The 20,270-nt window shown below is 43.6% G+C and overlaps 1 protein-coding gene and 1 long non-coding RNA gene across 2 annotated transcripts in view; one reads left to right on the forward strand and one right to left on the reverse strand.

Annotated features, from left to right (window-relative positions):
• ttc27 (tetratricopeptide repeat domain 27) overlaps window positions 1-18,388 on the forward strand; it is a 72,513-nt gene extending 54,125 nt beyond the window's left edge. The window contains exons 13-20 of the mRNA XM_088609502.1: window positions 4,265-4,492; window positions 6,374-6,472; window positions 7,236-7,288; window positions 8,134-8,299; window positions 14,805-15,002; window positions 15,782-15,893; window positions 16,908-17,008; window positions 18,113-18,388. Of these exons, the coding sequence (XP_088465628.1) occupies window positions 4,265-4,492; window positions 6,374-6,472; window positions 7,236-7,288; window positions 8,134-8,299; window positions 14,805-15,002; window positions 15,782-15,893; window positions 16,908-17,008; window positions 18,113-18,232 (1,077 nt within the window). The 3' untranslated portion in view covers window positions 18,233-18,388. The remainder of the gene's footprint in view (window positions 1-4,264; window positions 4,493-6,373; window positions 6,473-7,235; window positions 7,289-8,133; window positions 8,300-14,804; window positions 15,003-15,781; window positions 15,894-16,907; window positions 17,009-18,112) is intronic.
• On the reverse strand, window positions 2,906-7,502 carry LOC148646369 (uncharacterized). The gene is made up of 3 exons (XR_015927848.1): window positions 7,380-7,502; window positions 6,624-7,028; window positions 2,906-3,163 (listed from the first exon to the last, which is right to left on the reverse strand). It is a non-coding gene; the product is annotated as an uncharacterized LOC148646369 (long non-coding RNA).
• Window positions 18,389-20,270: the final 1,882 nt, after the last annotated feature.

The raw sequence follows: 20,270 nt of genomic DNA on the forward strand, positions 1-20,270 counted from the left end.
CTATTGGTCACACTTTAGGTTTAGAGCTCCACTCTTAACTGCCTATAAACAATCTATTCATGTTATGAATGATGTTATAAACTCTTCCAATAAATAATTGCATCGTATAACTCAGCCTATGGCAATGATTGGGGTTTTGTTACCAAGATGCAATTAATCCCCATCAGACGTTGGTTAATGCCACTTTTATGTCAGCCTACTAATATATTCCAGTACTGAAGTGTTTGGAAATGGTCTTTGAAAAAAGTAATCTGAAGTGTTGCCATCAGCTTGTTCTTGAAGGCCAGTGTCCTGAACATAGCCGTACAAGCTTTTTTTACCGCAGCACAAAGAGCTTTCTGAAGAGGCTGCAGGCACAGCATTGACTACCAGAAAGAAGGGGGGGCTGACAGCAGGCATCCTAAATCAGACCGTTTTCAACAGGTCTTTGAGACCACCCCGAGTCTGAAAAGGTTCATCACTTAATCATATTGCTGCCATGTTGCTGTGTCCTATAGATAGCACTGGAGCTCTGGAAGGATAAAGATATCCCCCAGTTGGCTGCTCAGTGTAGGATTGAATTAGAATCCTAGGAGCTTTTGTCCTTTCCATTCAGTTATAGCTCCCATTGGCTCCCAGTCTGATTGGGGTAGTGCACTGTATTGATTTGAACAAAACCTTGGTATGTTTCCAGCTAAGGCTCTGAGCTACATGAGACAACTGACATGCAGGATGGCTGTCTGAATGTTTATATTCATGCCGTCTTTTACCCTCAGTGCACTGCCTCGTGTTCTGTTTTTGAAGGTATTTGTCACTGCAAGTACATACTGTACATTTCTAGCTCTTTTATGCCCTGAAGGACATCAGGCCCTGTTACTAGGCTGTCTGTGTTGAGTACCTTTGTGTATGAGATCTTGGTTCTATCTTTTGTGAGTTTTTTTTTTCTTCAAGCTGTGAATGAGTTAGCTTTCATAGCTACTTTATTACAAGAGCAAATTACGAAGCCTGCATTTTTAGGGTGAGTAAGAGTACAGTGCTGATGAAAAGTGGATTAACATCTGCCCATGTGCTGTGGGTTACCAAAGAGTACATTTGTCCCTATTTTAAAAGGAGTTTCTTGCAACAGAATTATGAAGTAATTCTCTACATTATTGGCAGGTTTAGCAAAATCAACAAACACGTATGTGAAGGGGATGCAGTGACTCTCTGTTGGGTGTTGAATGGTGAAACCTCAGCTCCTTATTGAGGTGGAACTTACCAGCAGCCTTTTCCCAAGGTTATGGAACAATAACCACTGTCATTCTAAAAAGGCTGTTCAGTGTTTCAAAGCACATTTAATCAGGCCTCTCTAATTTCTCAAGAGATTCTGGTTGAGTGATTTTTGGCTCTTTCGGAACATATTAGGGAATCGCAGCAAATTGTTTCTTAATTGTAGTAAAGGCCTTATTATATACTGGTGTCAAGAGCATGTCAAGGATAATTGGGAAGCTTTTAGCATGTTTGAGAGACAACTAATTTAATAATATCTTGGCCTTGATGTCACTGAGTTGCTATATTAATGACTGGATGTTACCTCTTAACCTGCTGTTGTTGTTGGCAGTGGACTTTCCCTCAGTCCTGTGCCAAAAAAACTCAATCCTCAGTGGTCGTTTATAAACCAATCACTTCGGTCTGCGGGACCCCATCTGTCTGCTGGGCCTGGGGCTGGCCTTGGCACAGCTGTTCAGAGACAAAGCGAAGAACTCACGATGGCCGATTTAATTTACTTGAAGATATGTAATTTAACCCCTAGCAAGTGCAGTCAGAGTTTCTTATTTTAGTAGTGGGGTATTGATTTTTGACACACAACAGTATATTAGCTGTTGACAGGTTCTGCTGCACCGTATTTACTGGAGGTATTATTTTGGATTCTTGGAAGCTGTTCTGTTAGTTAACAGTTTTAGTGAGACAAAGTCTCAGGCTACGGTAAGGAACTCTGTGACGGCTGAGGGATTCTGGGATGGCTGATGGACTGAGAGCAGCTTTAGTTAGTTGTGTTGGAGGATCTCAGTCCAGCCCTGGGCCTGGGGCAGCTCTGAATGCCAGGAGTTTGTGTCCAGTGGCTTCGCAGGTGGGTCAGCTGCAGTCATTTCACATCTTGCTAGGACTAGCTAAGAATTCATCTGTGATCACAGAGAATGGTGATTTACCCCATATTCATTTTAAAAATCAATGGGAAAAGAGAATTGTGTATTAAGGAGAATATTTTAAAACTTCTAATGAAGGAACTGTTTGATCCCCCCAAAAATATGAATGTTATATTTAAAGAATCTAGTTTTTCAGTGAAAAATGAGCATAGAAGAGAAATTACCATAGTAATTAGCTTTAATCACAGGATAATTATGGGATTTAAAATGCCACGGAGACGTTGATCCCTGGAGGTGGATAGATTCACCAAAAGTTCTGGGGGAAAGACATTTTTCCACAGGAAAAAAGTCATTTTTCACTCCAAGAGAAGACTGTGATGAGGAGTGAAACACTCCTGATAGTTTTTAAAGTGCTGAGTCTAGAGCCTGATTGGGTTTTGCCTCTTTTAGTATCGGTTGGAGCAATAACAATAACTATTAGCATAGTTCTCTTCACTTTAAAAAAATAAATAAGATAATGTTCACAACCTGTGCCAATGGAAATGTTTGATAGCTTCATCTGCAGTATATAAAGAATCATTGTTCAATTTTATTTAAAAAATCCCTAATCGAGCCGCCTACACAGACTGTCAGTCACTATCATTAGCAAAAGTGCTACTATTTTTATACTTGATTGGCTGCATGAAGTTTCGAAACTGACTGTGATGATGGAATCAAGTTGACCACAAACATACAGTAAATACTCACTTTGTTACTGAGTCCCACGTGTTTTCATGTGATTAACTGCTGGCTGATGGCACATAGGAAGGCACATACACTACTCAGTAACATACCCAAAAACACACATGCATTCCTACACAAATGTTTGTTTTGCGTTACCTGTAAAGTCCTGAGCATGCGTGTATGTGTCTTGTGTTGCAGGAGACACACAACAACCGTGTATGGATGCATCCATCCATTTTTTTTAACTGCTTCTTCCGATTCGTCACAGGGGAACCAGAGCCTATCCCAGCAGGTGACGGGCGCAAGGCAGGATACTCCCTGGGCGGGGAACCAGTCTATCACAGGGCACAGACAGACACAAACACAGACATGCACACATTTGCACCATTGCCAGATTCCCAGAAGCCTTTCACGTATGATAACTTGCTGTATTTAACACCATTAACTATTCACATTATTATAACAGAGGTTGAACTGGGTTTCTTCAACATGCACTTGTCCTTGTCAACAGATCCTTAAGATACGTTTTTTTTTCTGCTCAGGAATGTTGCAAGAATACATGCCCAGTAGCACTGAAGCACGTCCTGCACGCGTTCTGTGTGCACACACGGTCCAAGGACTACGTGTATGAAACTCAGCCCAAGTCAAGCATTAGTGAAAAATCAGTTTATTTATGTCCTCACTGCTTTGTGTAACATTAGTTCTTTTAATAGAAAGCCACTCAGAAACAAGTCTTCCACTGCCTTCTTGCGGAACATTTGTATTTTAATGGCGTGTGTACCAGTCAGCATTACACTAGCCAGTCCTAATCCAGTGGGGACAGTCTGCAGTAGCTATTGGTGCTGTTCTGCGGTTACATGAAGGCAAACCTGTTATTTCAACAAAGGCTTAAAGATTAAGTCACCACTGCATGTTTGGCTCCTGTCCATGACCAAAAATGGGCAGGACCCTTAAGAGAACCTGGACGGGACTGAACTAAAAACTCTTCCGTAGCCCGACCAGGTGTTAGAGCCATAATTATCCACATAATCTTGCATTTCAGCTACTTATGTTTTGCTCAGCCCGAACGCGGTGCATTGTGTGGAGGTCTTTGACAGCGCGGTCCATTTTTCAGAGATTAGACCAAGCAGACTGAAAAGAATGATGCAAGCTACTGGAGTGTTGTGGAAATAGGCAGACAGCTTCAGAACTGTGAGAAATAAATGAACCAGAGAAACGGATTAATAAAATCCTGATGCACTCCGGCGGTAACTCAGTCTAGCTGTACTGGAGCTCTGCATTCTTTATCTTAGAGCCTGTGCAGCGTGCTTGTATTGACTGGTGGCGTCTGTAAGAGGTGATTTCATCTGGAGCAGAAGCCACGGTGCGCTCCGCTGCCTGTGTTTTTCCGGCCAGCGCCGGCGTCGTTTCCTGACCTGTCCCGTTTCCCGGTGCAGGCGGAGGAGATTCTGCGCAGGGAGCTGGAGAAGCGGGAGACCCCCTCGCTCTACTGCCTGCTGGGGGACGTGCTGCGGGAGCATCAGTACTACGACAAAGCCTGGGAGCTGTCGGGCGGCCGCAGCGCCCGCGCGCAGCGCTCCAAGGCCCTGCTGCACCTGCGCAGCAAGGAGTTCCAGCAGTGCATCGCCTGCTTTCACCACTCGCTCGGCATCAACGCCATGCAGGTACATCGCCCCGGCGCCCAGGAGCCCAGCCATCTCACAGGCCTCGGAAAGAAAACATTCCAGGGCAGCTCTCTGCTTTCAGCTCCATCTTAACCTGTCTAGCCCTTTTCACTGCCCCCTGCTTTTGTCAGTGGGCTAATAGCCATCTGACTCTCGGGAAGGTCAGGCCTAACCATGCTACTGAACAAAAGCAGGCTCACCCTCACAGACTTCCCTGACCTCTGACTTAACCCGGCACTGGGAGATCGCTAAACGGAAGCCCATTTCACCGAACAATGGCTGCTTCACTGCTGCGTGTCAGAGGTGAAAGTGTTTTTAAAACGCCTTCAGAAAAGACGGCCTCCCCAAGCCTTGGGCCAATGCAAAAAAAAAAAAGTTCCCAGGTTAGCTTCCCATTTCTGCGAGCAAGCAGGGAGGTGCTTTGTGTTTTCTTTCTCCGTGCGCCGTGAGGTGGAAGGTGAAATCTGAGCAGCTCCAAAGGGAGATCGTGCCTTTGAAATGCCCCCAGGTTGCTGGTGAAAGCTATTTGATACGGCCAAAGAGATTTCATCTGCACCCTGGCGGCTCTCCTGAAGTCGTCTCAAATGCAGCACAGCTCTCGCAGACGGCCTGCGGGGGGTGACAAATGGTGACCAAGTGTTTGCAAACACACCTCTGAGCAGGGAGGATGTGTGTGTGTGGGGGGGAGGGTGACGGAATTCCCATATTTTTTTTCCCTTTGAATGATTTCTGTTGTTCCTAGGATCAATACACTGCTACCAAACTGGCTAGATGTACTTAATGGTCTCCTCTCATTTGTAACTTTTTTTGTCTTTTCTTATCTTGTAATCTTCTTAGTGTTGATTCCTGGGTTATTTTTCTTACCAAAAGGCAAAGAAGCAGAAAAACTGCTGCAGCTGCAAGTGTATCTTTACATGCAGTGAGGTAAATCTCTATTGGAAGCAAAAGAGATCTTCGCTCCTGAATGTTTTGGATATAGACCCTGGATTATTTAGACTCTGCTGAGGCAGAGGATATCATTTAACGATTGAACGGTCTACCTTTCAGTACACATTGGCTTGTTCAAAGGGATCTAAAGCTGTTTCTTTTTTATCTGTGTGACAACTGCTTGTCAACCACATAGGGTTGTAACACTGAAGCAGGGTGATAGATCTGTATTTTTAAAATAATTCTTCTAATTCACACAAAAGCACCTGCTGGCGTCTTTTGTGGTAAACAGCTGAAGGGGTTCTGTATCATGTGACACTTCATCATTGAGTAATTCCATTGGTCCTTTGAAAAACGGGGCCCATTTATTGCCTTTTTTGCCCTTATCTCTAATTTGGGAGGTGGGGGTTCTTTTCTAAATCCCTTCTGTTGTAGGTTACCCGGGTTTGTTTCTTTAGTTATGTGCTTTATTACTCATGCACTGGCATTATAATTAGCACTGAATCTTCCACAATACAGTTCTCAGGGTATGTATGTTTTGTATCAAAAGTATTCGGAATTGTAAAACGTTCGACAGGTTCATGTCACGGAGATTGTGGGCACATCAGGAGCAGCCGCAGGTCGAGGTCCTGTGCTGCTGTCTGCGTCTGCAAGTATCTTGCTTTTTAGAGCCACACTAGGGTTTTGTATTTGAAATGCTACTGCCAAATCTGAAGTGTTCACACGCAGACAATGAGGCTGGTGGGGTTTGAAACAAACTGCATTATGATGTTTGAGCTGGAGCCAGCATTTCATCAGAAAACCATTTCATAGAAATGTATCCAAGTCAAACTATAGAGGTGATTTTAAAAGGAAACAAATGACAGGAAAAGCCTATCGATAGTGCTTCGTTTTGGCATTTGAAAGGAAACATGAGCTCACTGCTGAACAATGTTCTCTTCCTCTTGCCTGCAGCTCGGTGTGTGGTTCTCTCTGGGATGTGCCTATATAGCTGTAGAAGGCTATGAAGGGGCTGCAAAGGCATTCCAGAGATGTGTTGGTCTGGAACCAGATGTAAGTAATGCATTTTTGTTTTTTCCTTCCCATGAGAATGCTTATCTCATGTGAATAACAGACCCATTTGACGATGTGATAAATGCAGCCTTGCCCTGATTGCGGCGATCTAGCAAAATGTAATCTAAACACAAGGCACAGCCATACCGACCTGAAACCAGCTCCCTGGGTTAACAGGGAACGCAGCGGTGACAAGGGAGCAGTCTGTCGGTTCTGTTCTATCTGGCTCGCTGGGCAACCTCCCTCCCTCCAGATTCTGATACGGGGTCCAGTTCTGGAGCTGGCTCTCCTTGCTCTCGATATGTTCTAGATGGTAATCCGTGGTAATAATAGCCATTAAAATAAAAAGAAACGGTTTTGCCACCAACAAAGAAAACTAATTTTTCCTTGTTTTTTCTGCCGGTAACCAGTTATTATAGACAAATAATTAATTCATTCATTTCCACATGTTATCCTCCACCACGGGCGCTGATAATTCCTGCCATGAGCCATGGTTTTATGTCTATTATTAACACTGGGGGAAGAGAAGCGGCCATCTGTTCTTATCGGGGCACAGCTGAAAACACAAACCAAGACAATAATAAATTTCACTTCTGTGCAGAAACAGAAGTCCCCAGTACCCTGCTAACATTCAGTGGCAAACAGATCTCTTCCTAATTATCTGTATCTGGATTCACAGCCTGCACGTATGGCCGATATGTTTAATTCTCGTAATGGTCTTCGCACATTTATCGAGTTTTTTTTCTCACTTTTCCTCACCCAGAACGCTGAAGCCTGGAATAACCTGTCCACAGCGTATATCCGTCTGAAGCAGAAGTGAGTATAGAGAAGAGAAACGTCCCCCCTAAATTTAATGTCATAGTTTATTCTTTCTCGTTGCTGCTCACAAGTTATAATTACTCCTTACCATCTGTGGCTTGAATAAGGCCACACCAGCCTGCCGAGAAGGGAGACCAGTGATTGCCCTGAGTCATCTCGGCTGTCAGCCTCACACCGCTCCTCACAGAAACAGCTGTGCTGCTTTGCAATGTGTGGCAGCTGACAGTATTAGTTTTGGAGCCTCAGACCGGAGTAGAGTTTTCAAAAGGGAGGAGCCAATGTGTGAAAGGGGATCTCAGGGAATGGAATTGTATTATGAGCATCAGACACACACTGTCTCTGTATTCCAGAGGAAAATAACTAGTATGAAGTGGCATTGAGTGAATTGATTTGATTGATGTTTCGACCCACAGACCTTACCTTTAGCATTACATTTACAAGACTGTTCCTTGCATACCCAGGAAACATAACACTAGTCTAATAAAATCCCCTTTTTTGTTTTAATTTCTTTTATGCTCTTTACGTGGACCCTTTATATTTAAATGGCATGTGATTTCTACATTGCTGCCAGTGTAACTAGTAAATCAATTGACTCCTGTAAAGGCTTAGGACCTTAGATCATGCTTGCATGCAGGAGATCTTCTGTGCCTCGTTTATAAAGTATTTGGAATACCTTCTGAGTAAGTAAATTTACTTATGAAATTCCCCCTGAAGACTGAGACCTTACACCTCCTTACATGTACCATCCAGTTTTAAAATCTTAAGTTCTATTTTGTTGTTTTCCCAGAAACAATAACGAGAAATATGTATTCAGTTGATTCTCTGTTGTATTGCTGTCACAGAACCAAGGCGTTCAGGACACTTCAGGAAGCTCTCAAGTGCAATTATGAGCACTGGCAAATTTGGGAGAACTACATCACCACATGTATTGATGTGGGGGAGTTTGCAGAAGCCATTAAAGCATACCACAGGCTGCTGGACCTGAGAGAGAAGTACAAGGATGTACAGGTGATGCCATGTCTGTTTTTTTCTGCTTTTGTTGACTAGTGGTACTACACAATGATGCTGATTGTTCAAATGCAAGGAGCTCAGCAAAAGCATATGCTTATTTTTAAATTGTCCGTATAAATCTCAGTCAATAGAATGGGATGCTTGAGTGTACAAAGAGCTTGAGAATTATTTTGTTCTCTCAAAATAATTGGTTATTTAAATAAAGCTCAGCGGTCATACTCAGCCCCACTGTAAAGCTACGGAGCGAGCTGGCGTTTGCCATGGCACCCAACCTCCCACCTGTCACTCAGTGCTGGTTCCCATGGAGACGCCTGCCGACAGGAGATCTGCATCACCTGCAAGCAATGTACCTCCACATCTGCATCAGGTGGTGCAGAATACTTTTCAAACGCTGCTTGGGGCTCTTTTGTAGAGTTTCAAGTCCTGTTTTCCTAGCTTTGCCTCATTTCTGTTTCCCTACTGTCACCTTGCTTGCACTCCTGACCGTTGCTATGTTTTCAACTTTGTTGCTGGATTCCCCCTTGGCTTGTTTATTCTCTGTTTACTTGCTGTGACAGTGCGTGGGTTACTGTGATTGGTGGTGACTAGCCGACTTGGGAGCGGAACTTTTTCTCCAGTATTTCACATTGCACGACATAGTCTTCTGGATTTGCCCTTTGCTGTGAACTGTGCTCTACCGAGTTTCCTGGATCTGACCCTTGCTTTACCCCGGCCACACACCCCCTGGACTTGGCCTTTGTGCTTTGGACTGTGCTTGTGTCTCACCGCCGACCTCGACAGACCTGAACTGCGATCCCTGCCTGCTGCTCCGCCATCTGTGCCTGAGTGCACAGCTCTGCTGCATCTCTCAGTCCCTGGCTGGCGGCAGCACCACACTGCCTGTGTGCTCGGCTTCGGCCTGCAGCTTATCTCTCGGCATGCACACACCACAGCTTAGCTTTCCCAGACCCCACACTGCCACCCAGCTTCCCGCCCAGCGCATGAGTCCATCCTAAGTCAGCAGCGGGATCTGACAGTAGCCAAATAATAACTCAGGGTAGCAGCGTGGACTGCAGGGGTTAGGATTCGTGATCAGAGGGTCTTGGTTTCAAATCCCCTTCGGCAGTTGTCGTATCCTTCGCCGAACACTGGTGCGAGAGGAAGGGAGGAAAGAGTGTCGGTGCATTCTGTTCAGTACATGTGATCGCATAATCACTGCAGGAAGAGCGTTTTTACTGCGCTCTTGAAAGATAATTCTTGAGCGAAACACCCACGGTTCTGTATCAACATAAAGTTGAAAAAATTCCCGGCGCAAGCAAGAAAGTGGTGATGGAGGGGGAAGGAGCCTGCTGGAAGACTTGAGAAAAAAGTCACAGGGTGGAGAAGAAGAGAAACATCTAAAAGGCACTAAACCTGTTTGAACCTTTTTTCCAAAAAGAAAATCAACACTTCAGACCACTCTTACCAAATTCTCACCACCTCCGCAAAGCAATACCTATACCTTAAGTAAGGATAATAACATTTTTAATATTTTTAGACTATTTTCATATTCTAGTATATAGTTTCCATAAAATATGAATAATGTTCTATGCTATTTGCATTCTAGAAATATGCAAGCGATCAGAATTGTAGACATTTTAACACACGATTTAACAGTAGAAATTGTCCTATGAAGACGTAAGGAAAATGTAGTTGCTGCACAGCAAAACTGTGAATCAAATCAATTTTCCTATCGGTACACACCTACATTAACTGGTGTGGAAGGAATACAGGCTCCTAGTGAGGTTCACTGAAATGGATTAATGAAGTTGATGGAAAACAAAATCGGAGAATTTGTGAGAAACTGAAAATAGGAAACCTTCTTTATTCCTTGATTCCCAACAACAAGGTGTAATATTTTGTGGAGGTACAACTCTATTCTGAAATTTGATTCTTTCCAAGATCACCCTGTCTTTTTGCTTTAGCTTCTTAAATGTCAATAATAAGACATTAATCCGTAACAACTACAAGGCTTATTGCTTTTAAATTATAAAATTATTTAACTTAATATAATTAATCAAAAGTTGGTCTTTAAATCTAAAGCTTTTGACAAAAAACCAATGAGTATTAATTTAGAAATTGCTGTACACTTTTTCCAACAAATCTTTTGTGGTGTTCTATTGGGGGGGAAATTACTTTGGATTCATTTGACCAAAGAATGTTGTCAAAAAGTACTTGTGGTTTATAAAAAAAGTCTTATTTGAAGTTTAAAACGCTTGTTTTAAAGGGCATTTTTTCTGCTGTGGTTTTGGCTAAGTCTGCATCCATGAAGCTGTAATATTTAAATAATTTCTCACTGTTGAAGCACATAAATCTCTTAATCTAGCAGTTTATTTACTTCATAAACTTCAGGATTTCATATTCTTTCAGCAACAGGATTTATCATTTTACTGGACATTCAAAGTTCACTCACACTTTGAAATGGTTGAATGACACATCATTTTTTATTCCAAAGTATAGTTTACACAGATGTGCACCCATTTACTTTTCTATAATATTCTACTCTTGCTTCCCTGTAGCCAGACTCCTTTTAACTAGAATTCCTGTCTTTACCAGCTCCTGTAGGCAGTGTAAAACATTTTTTTAATCAGTCCTTGGCTACATGGATTATTCTTTGTAATTATTTAGTATGGATTGTTTTTAATGGCTTACATGGCTTTTAATGGCTTTTCAATTTTGTAGTTTTCTGTGAATATATGTTACACTGTGACTGAGACTACTTTATATATTTTATACTAAGATATTGGCTGGATTGTCACCTGTCACGCAGAGAACATACACTCAGATACATAACTGCACTATAAGAGTGTTTTCTGCTGGGGTTTGCGATCTGCAGTACCAATCTCACTTACAGTGTCATAGTCTTGAGGCCAGAACAGGCACAATAATAGCAGTACAATCCCCGCCTCCGGAAGGTAATTTTATTAAGAAATAGAGCTGGGCTCCCAGGTGGCTCAATCAGTACAAGCGCCTGACCAGGGCAGGTTGAGTTCTATGATCACATGTTCAGTCTGGGGCACTGTCGTTCCCCAAGCAGCGGATTACCTGGCCGCGGCTCTATCAGCTCCTGGCTGAGATACAGCGCCCCTCTGTGGCTACCTAGGCACGTGCAGGCATGCGGCGCTGTTGGCGAGGGGGGCAGCTCCGATCTGATCAGTGCTGAACCTCCAGGCGGCCTTGCCTGGGACGTGTTAAAGGAAGAGTGACTCCACAGGGGGCAGGTCGCACCACCTCTCCGCCTACACTCCCTCATCCTCCCCCGTGTGCAGTTGCAGGGTCAGTGTCCTAAGTACCACATAGCGGAAGGACCGAACCAATCGGGGAAAAAAACATTTGATAAGAAAATAAAACTAGGTCAGTCCTAGAGTGTGGAAAAGTGTGTGTGTGGGGGGGGGGGGGGCTTTGAGTCATCTTTGCCTTTGCATGAAGTTAGAATAGAATGGGGTTTCCGTGGTTCGTCAACAGTTGTGTTTCTTCCTCTGGTTTGTGGCAAAACCAGAAAACAAGAGGAGTAACTCCTCTCTCTCCTTCTAGTCGGTGAATAATGAGCCAAGCTGGGTCCCAGGAGTGCCATCATCACAAGTGTTGTCCTCCAATTAGGAGATATTAGCGGTTAGAGACGCCCTCTGCCCTGTGTAAGTGAACTCTGCCCTTCAAAGTAATGTCCACTATTTAAAGGAAGGGCATATCGCATTGCAAGGGGAGCAGTGAGTTGTTCATACTCCCCTTTAATGGTCAGGAAGAGTGTTCTGCTTCAGGAAGAGAGTCTTCATCCTAGTACATTTGTATATGATCCCGCTGAAACATGGAGTCTGGGCACAGTTTCTTGAGTGGAGTAGCTTTTACTAGCTAAGATTTTGCTATCGACATACCGTATTTCCTCCCCAGGACCTGTTGTACTCAGCACACCTGTGCTTTCATTGTGCGTACAATGTTGTAGCACTCTCTGAGTGCTTGCACCTGTGGTTGGAAGGTTGCCTGTTCAAATCCCGCGGCCGGCAGAGGAATCCTACTCCGCTGGGCCCCTGAGCAAGGCCCTTAACCCCAGCTGCTCCAGGGGTGCCATATAAATAGCTGACCCTGTGCTCTGACCCACGGCTTTTCTCCCTGTCTGTGTGTCTGTGTCTCATGGAGAGCAAGCTGGGGTATGCAAAAGACGAATTCCTAATGCAAGAAAGTGTACAGTATATGGCCAATAAAGTAATCTTAATCTTAACACACAGTGCTAATAATGTGGTATACCTGTGGTGTACCTGTGGTGTATTGGATTTTAATGGGGTGAAGTTCCATCATGCGTTTTGTATTTCATACTGATTTTTTCATGTCACGTTTCAAAATGATTTGTAATTCTGCTATTGTAAGCCTATATATACGTTGAAAGAGGCATGAAAGGGAGGTTTTTCTGGCACTGGTCACACTTGTTTAGGGTTAGCTAAGTGGAAACAGGAAGTGCTTACGTCTACGATTCCCCAGTGATAAGGGCTGTACTGTACCTTAGATTGAGCTATACTTTCTGTTATGTTCTTCAGTGGGTTCTGATACCTATAAGCCTGCTGCCAGTTCTTAGAGATTTATGTTTACAATTCGATCTGCAGTACTTATTTTCTTAGAGTGTCCAGTTGGTAATGTAAATAAGGTTTTATTTTTTGATCAGCCGGCAGTTAGCAGACGAGGCACAGGGGCTGGTCTGGAAATTAGATTTGTTATGCTACTAAAAAGTTCAAGATCCCCTGGGTGGGTTATATTTACAGTGGGGAAGAAAAACTACCTGCTTTTAAAGGAGCCATGCGCTTTCATCACAGATGGAGGATGCAGACACAGAAGGAATGTCCAAATCTCTTTAGATAGGATAACTTTAAGTGTTGAGTTGCCCCCTGCTTTCTTCAAATATGTTGTGGTCATTTTCACGCGGCTCAAAGCCACAGTTCTGCTTCTCTCAGCAGCTGTTTTGCAGGAACCCCTTCAGCACATCTAGGTCATTCAAGCTGTGTGAGATCACGTAACGGCACTCATCACTCACCCACCCCAGGGGCAGAATAGGCCCCTTGTCTCTGACCTGCTGGAACAAAGAGCACTCCGCTGTACCGTACTTCCTGGTGCACGAGGCCTTTCCCCCTTCTGTAATCAGTTACAACATTTGTGTAAAGATTCCAGCTACCTAATCTCTCTTCTTCTAAACATTTAGTACCTCTTCTGGATTGAACTGTGTAGTGCTGTATAATGCAATTACGTCATTTTCTGTTGTTAATACATTTGGAAAGATTTCTTTTGCCACTAGTGTTTCACCAGGTACTGTGTACCTGTGGAGGAGCAGGTAGAATATTGCTACAGATGTCTACAGATGGGTAGACTCTAAAGCTGCAAACCTGTTATGTTTTAGTGCAAGAAAATTCCACTTTATGAATCTGTTAAAATAATCAAAGGTCATGACCCCAGAAGCACACAAGTAATAAAGTAACTGTATTCACAATACACTATTGTACTGTAGCTAAAAAAAGGTAAAGAACCCCAGGGTAATTGAAAAACAAAAATAAAATGAATCCAAATGAGTTTTAAAGTAGTTCTTCTGCACTGCTGGTAAAATGAAACCCGTCTGTTACTGTGTATCTAACAGAGTTTTAGTCCTTTCCTGTGCTGATATAGTGGCTGTGCATTCCCACTTTTGGTGCCTATTGGTTGGACACGCTGGCAGAGAAGTACCAGTGAACTCCGTTTTGCAATGGATGTCCTGAAAGCAATGAAAAGCTCTAGTAGAAAGCTGTATTTCAAGCTCTTCACTAGCACTGTTGTGCTCTTGAGTCCTGAACTTCCAAGAGGGCGGACCCCGTGCACTTCTGGGAAGCCCTCCCTGCAGAGAGCTGCTCTGTGCAGGCTGCAGTGTGGGGGTGTTCCTCAGTGGGGGGGTGTTACTCAGCTCTACTCTCTCCACTCCCTGGAGCTCCCACTCGCTACAGGAAGGATTGAGAAACCCTGTGTAGTTTGGACAGAGAAGATGAGATATTGCATAATATTATCTCAACGGGTTTTAGCAAGTGAATTTGTTGATTTAGAAAAAAGTAGCATTCAAAGTTTTATTTTTAATTGGATAGAATTGTATTGGTCTCAATATTTTGTATAACGTTCATGCTATAATGGCTATTAATAGATCATTTACAGTTAAAAATGAACATTTGAAGAGTTTACGTGTGAATCATATTTCTTATGGAGGATAATTGTGGAAGAATGTCTCCTCATTAGGTAAAGTCTTGGGACCCTCTTTGTGTCACAGTCCTTCTGAGGCCTCTTCTGTCTGCTTGTATTACCTTGGAAACCATAGACAGTATAGACCCGGCTCTGGGCTTAAATTAAGGTAAAGCTAATTTAGTTAAAAGCACTTCTGCTACTTCCTGGAATGCTGTGCATGCTGCCGGTGCTGGTTTCCACGGTGACCTGGAGGGGAATGTGTTGATTTGAGGCTCTCTCACCTGGTGCTCCTCTCCTACAGGTGTTGAGGATCCTGGTCAAAGCCGTCGTGGAGGAGCTGACTGACATGCAGGGGGAGAAAGCTTCCAATCAGAGGGTCCGGCTGCAGGAGCTCTTCGGCAGAGTGACCTCTAGAGTGACCAACGACGCCGAGATCTGGAGGCAGTATGCCAAACTGTACGGAGATGGGCACAGCGTCAGCTGCGGAGACAACGAAAAAGTGGGTCCTTTTAGAAGGCGTACTTTAAAAAAACAACGAGAACTTTGGAATGGCTTTTTTTATTTTATACCCACCCAGTTTGAACATTACCAAATGTTATTTGAAATTCTGGATTCGGAAATTGAACCATCATCCTCTGTAATCACATATTATGTTAATTTTTAAACTGCAGTACATGAAGAATAATGAACAATGAATAATGTTGAATGTTGAACAAATAGCCTTTGTTACACTTCATATGGTTGCAGTTACGAGTACAGAAGAAATGATGGGAAGAATAGTGCTTGTTTCACTGCTAGTTTGCAAACGCCAGGCAGGTCCCAGTACTGACTAATCACACTCGATACCAGCAGTAGCCACTTGGGTAATCCCTTCACAGCGGGCTCAGGGCATGACCCTGGCTCTGACCAGCAACACCAGCAACATGCTGGGCTACACCTCTGCTCTTGCCTTCACTGCTTGAGCCAATTGGGAGGTTCCCATCTTGCCTTAACCAGCTTTACCTTTCTTTTTCCCACTCCAGTTAAAAAATAGAAGCAGTATAAATGCCCGTTTCCCATTTTTTCCTAGTTTTTCTCTGACCTGCATCATGGTACTTCCCAGGTCAGTTAATCTCAGAACGTACTGCTCCACAGCCGGCATTAACCGGGGCCTTGTCCTTGACTGGCCGGTCTGCCGCACTGTAGGGTTGGAGCAGGGGATATCTGGTAATCGAATGCAGTGCGGCGAGAGAACACATTTATCTGTGGAGCCGCCTCACAGTCCACTCTGTTTCCTAGGCACTACAGTTCCTGGCCAAAGCACACCGCTGTGAGACGCAGGGGAGTGGATGGGAGAAAGACATTGGGACCTTCAGGGATGTGGTGAAAGGGGCAGTGGAACTGGCCAATGGTGTGTATTTCACGTTTACGCGTGACAGCTTCAGTTCTTACTGGGTTGATTATAATATATCGTGCATATGCTGCACCATCTGCTGACAGGCTTCTTATCCTTAAAGTGCATTGTAGCATTCAGTCAAAGTCTCAAAGTATCTACTTATAGACCTCTGGATGCTTTCTAGGTGATAAAAGAAAGCCATTTAAAAATAAGAAAACAGCTTTTTTTTTCTTGTCAGAGAAAATCGCAGTGGTTTATTTTCGTCATTTGGTTCATTGTAAAAAAATCCACAGCCCGGCATGAATACAAATGTACCATATTATGGGAAAATGTCCAGGAAGAAAATTCAATAAATGTCTTAGATTCTATTTATTAAGGCCAATGAGCTGAATTAAACATATGAGCTGCATTATAAAACTGTGCTCCGCGGGCAGTTCTACAGCTGCTGTCGTCACAAGGCTTAATCTGCAGCCAAGACACATCCTTCTGCTTCAATCTACTATGCACGGAGTCTACTGGAGACATTTCTGAGAACGCTTTTGTCCTTCAGAAACTGAAATTGCCACTGATCTTGATGATTTATTATGACATGACTAGCTAATGTATCGGAACTTAAATTGAGCAGGGGGTGACTTTTTATAATATCCTTTATTTTCTTTCAGGTTTTTTTTTCCCCTCATGGAGTACTTTGTCAAAGCAGCATTTAAGATGTGAATGTAGCTTACATGAAAACGGTTTACAAAGTAGAAGACAATTTTCTGCTTAATTTGTCCTTTTACTAATTCACTAGGCACCCTAACTGAATGAGGCTTTTTCTTAAGTCAGACAATCTGGGTTGGTCATTCGTAATTCAGTCAGTCATTGGGGCCCTGCTTGTATTCGGCATCTAAGCTTGAGTTTGTGTTTCAGGTGAAAAGACAAAGGCAGACCAGATCTGACTCTGTACCAGGAGTGTCCAGTAGTCATTGCTCTGTCTCCCATGTGTTAAAGCCAGATAATTAAGATTTGTCCTTCCCCCCTCTCTTTCAGTCACAATTACCTGCAGTAAAAGCAAGTCCAACCCCCAGGAAGCCTTACAGATGCTGTCTTCAGCTCGCCTCAGCCTCCGCAGTCTATCATCGAGAGCAAAGGTACTCCTGTCAGTGCCTCTCAGACACTCTCCTCTGCACTCCACTGACACAAGTGTCTATGTGGTCTCCTTTAAAGTGTTAAGAACTCATGCAATTCCCTCATTTTTTGTAGAATGTCAGTTTTCCCAGTTGAAAGCGTGACCCTGTCCTAATGATTCCCAATAGCAGCCAGTAGCCAATAGTGTACACTGCCTGCCTGGGCACACAGGTTTACACACATCGCTAAGAGATGGGTACAGAAAACTGGCCGGTATAGATCTGCTTCGCTCAGAGACACTGCACTGCCTCTGAGAACTACACCTCCCATAATCCCGCTGGGGGACTTCCTGTAGTGCTTCTGTGTTGTGAGACACCTAAGGTCTCACCCAGGCCTGGTGGCTTCACTGATGGTGGTCTGGTGTGACAGGCGTGCGCTGAGAATCAGTACACAAGGGGTCCCTCATTTCAAGGTTCATTTTCTGAAAGATTAGAAAAATGCAGCGGGAGGGTTTCCTGCCATTTTCTTAGAATGGCACAGGACACCAATACCCCAGCCTGTGGCAAGGAACTAACTACCACCTGTGTGAGGATGCTACTCACACCTCCTGTGCCAAAACCATGTCACCTGGTTGCACAAGCAATGAATATTACACCGAATACCCAGGACGTCCTGCACTCTCCTGATAACACGTGTAGGTTACATTCTGCGTCATGTTCATGAGTAGTTATTCTAGCCTCAGTTTCACAGATGATACCTGTATGACTGAAAAAAGTATTGGCCTTCTCTCAGAGCTTCTGAATTGCATATTTTTGCCACTGATTGTTGTCAGAGTTTCATGTGGGTCCTAGAGATATAGAAAAGGAGTCTGACACGAGAGTTGTTTGTTTCATTTATTTCAGAGTTATCCAACATCCAGACTAAGAGGGCGTAAACATTTCCACACAGGGACATTGGATGTTGGATGGCTTTGTTCATGTAATAAAACTAAACAAACGCCAGACTTTGGCATTATTTGACATTGAAGCTCTGATAACATTCAGTGGCGAAAATACACAGAACTGTATATTCATTTTGGGCAGACCTGAGTTGTTGGTTATTTCATGTTCTCTTCCTGTCTCCCTCAGCAACTTTACACTGATGTTGCCACTGGGGAGATCCATACTGACCTGGCTGATGACGTTAGGACCCTGGAAAACCTGATCACGGAGCTTCAGAACTTGAGTGCCCAGCTCAAAGCCCAGTGACAAGAGCCAGGACTGAAGACCTGAAACCACAGACTGAAAGGAACCTGAACTAGGCCACCAGTTATCTCATGATGTCTAACGCCAAGTTGTTTTTGTACATTTTATACCAGTTCTGCAATATCTGTCGTCATGGATTAAAACGCCAAATTAAAAATCTGTGACGTAGCTTTATTTCGGCTGTTGTTGCTCTTCAGGGGACAGCTACATTTTAACAACCTTTGAGAACAAGTGTTCTCAGCAGTAGGTGAACAACATCTTACTGCTGGGTTAACTTATTAACTGGTGAAAGCTTCGGTTGGTGGTGTTGGCTGACAGCTGGTTAAACTTAGCGTGCTGATATGTGGTGTTAGCCCAGTACCAGCCAAGCTGTCTGGGAAGCAGGATACAGCCCTTCTGATGCGCTGAGGCTGAGGTCTCTGCAGGACTGCAGTTCCTGGAGACTCATGTCTTAAGTGTATTTGGAAACCACTGGTTCTGTTAGAGGAGATGTGGTTAAGATAGCTAGGATCCACGTGGGTCTTCTCCTAGTAATTTGATCTCCTCCTGCCTACCCCAAACTTGTTGGCTGGGTAAATACACGTCTCATTTGTCCCTGTGCGTGCATGCACTCCCTTTTCCTCTGGCGTTTTCTCTCAAGTGCTGGATGTACTGTACAGTACTTGTTGAATATCAGTTATGTTCTTTGAAGCCTGGAAGTATTCATTTTGAACCACAGTGATCTTTAGGCTACAAGTATTAAATGGAAACAGCAGTGGTCTTCCATCCCACACCCAGCATAGGGGCATTTTTTTTCACCCTGGGTTTCTTTACAAAGTACCACAGCGGTGTCCCATAACTTCCCGGCATCCTGTTGCCACAGGACAAGAACTTCTGGCTTTGGCTGTGCTTGGAAAAAGAAATGTGCGGGAATGCTTTTTTATTGGATTGGCACAGCCAGCGTCAAGCCAGCAAGCCCCAGCGTCGCCTAGCCATGCCAGCAGTGGAATTAAGGCCAAAAAGTAGAAATGTGTTATGGCTTGATATCTACTGTAGCAGCGTCAGTCCAGTGAGGCGATTCAATCTGTCTTCCTTGAAGTGGTCTTCCGAGACCATTTCTCACCATGATCCTTGGACAACGAAAACATTGATACAAATATTGTTCGGGACAATGATTTACACGGAGGATCTGTCATTTGGATATCACTTCAAAAGCAAAATTTCACAACTAAAAACCTTTGAGTGTAGTATTTGAAATTTGCAATCTCTTTCTCATTTACCTTGTTGCCTGCCTGATTGCTCTGTTTAAACACAAGAGATCACGTTGATGCCAGTCTGCAAAGGAAAAAGTAATAGGTTTATTCCAGTCTGTCCCATTGCGAAGAGAGTTTATGCTGGAATGTTTGAGCATCTCATTTAGGCAAAGCCCCTCAAACTGGGCTTTAGTCAAATCTTCCTCCCACTTCTGGTCCTGTATGCAGCCTAGAAAATTTGAGAACCCTGCTTTCGACGTACTTGATGAATCTTGATTAGTTACAGTATGTTCCTTGAAGTGTGGTAATGATGCACCTTTTTCCAATAACGTTTCAAACGGGACTTCTGTAAATGTCTTTCACCACTTGAGCTTTGTAGTCAACCCATTGTGAGGAAAGATTACTTCTGTCAGCCACTCAAGGTGAGGGTAATGAACCATAACAGTTTCCACAATGAAGAGTATGTTGTGGATACATCCCACTCACTACTTTCAGAAAGTAAGACCATTACGTTTCTAGAAAAGTATTTTGTAAGAGCCTCCAGTATTTTGGTCATCCTTGTAAGAAATACTCAAACATGCAAAGAATAAAAGTTTGGAAGATCATTTAAGACATTCTACGTTTACATATCACCTGTGATCAGGCTTTTTCAAACTGCCTCTTGAGGAAAAAAGCTTTGCCACAACACTGAAGATAAGCTTCTCCATCTCCGTTTTATACTGCTGACGAAGCTGGTAGTTGTTCCAAAAAATGAATGCATGGCACTTATTGTGTGTTTCATAATTGTAGGACCAAGTGGATTTAATGGA

The sequence above is a fragment of the Lepisosteus platostomus genome, chromosome 17 (assembly GCF_059453375.1).
Source record: "Lepisosteus platostomus isolate fLepPlt1 chromosome 17, fLepPlt1.hap1, whole genome shotgun sequence".
NCBI classification, from domain to species: Eukaryota; Metazoa; Chordata; class Actinopteri; order Semionotiformes; family Lepisosteidae; genus Lepisosteus; species Lepisosteus platostomus.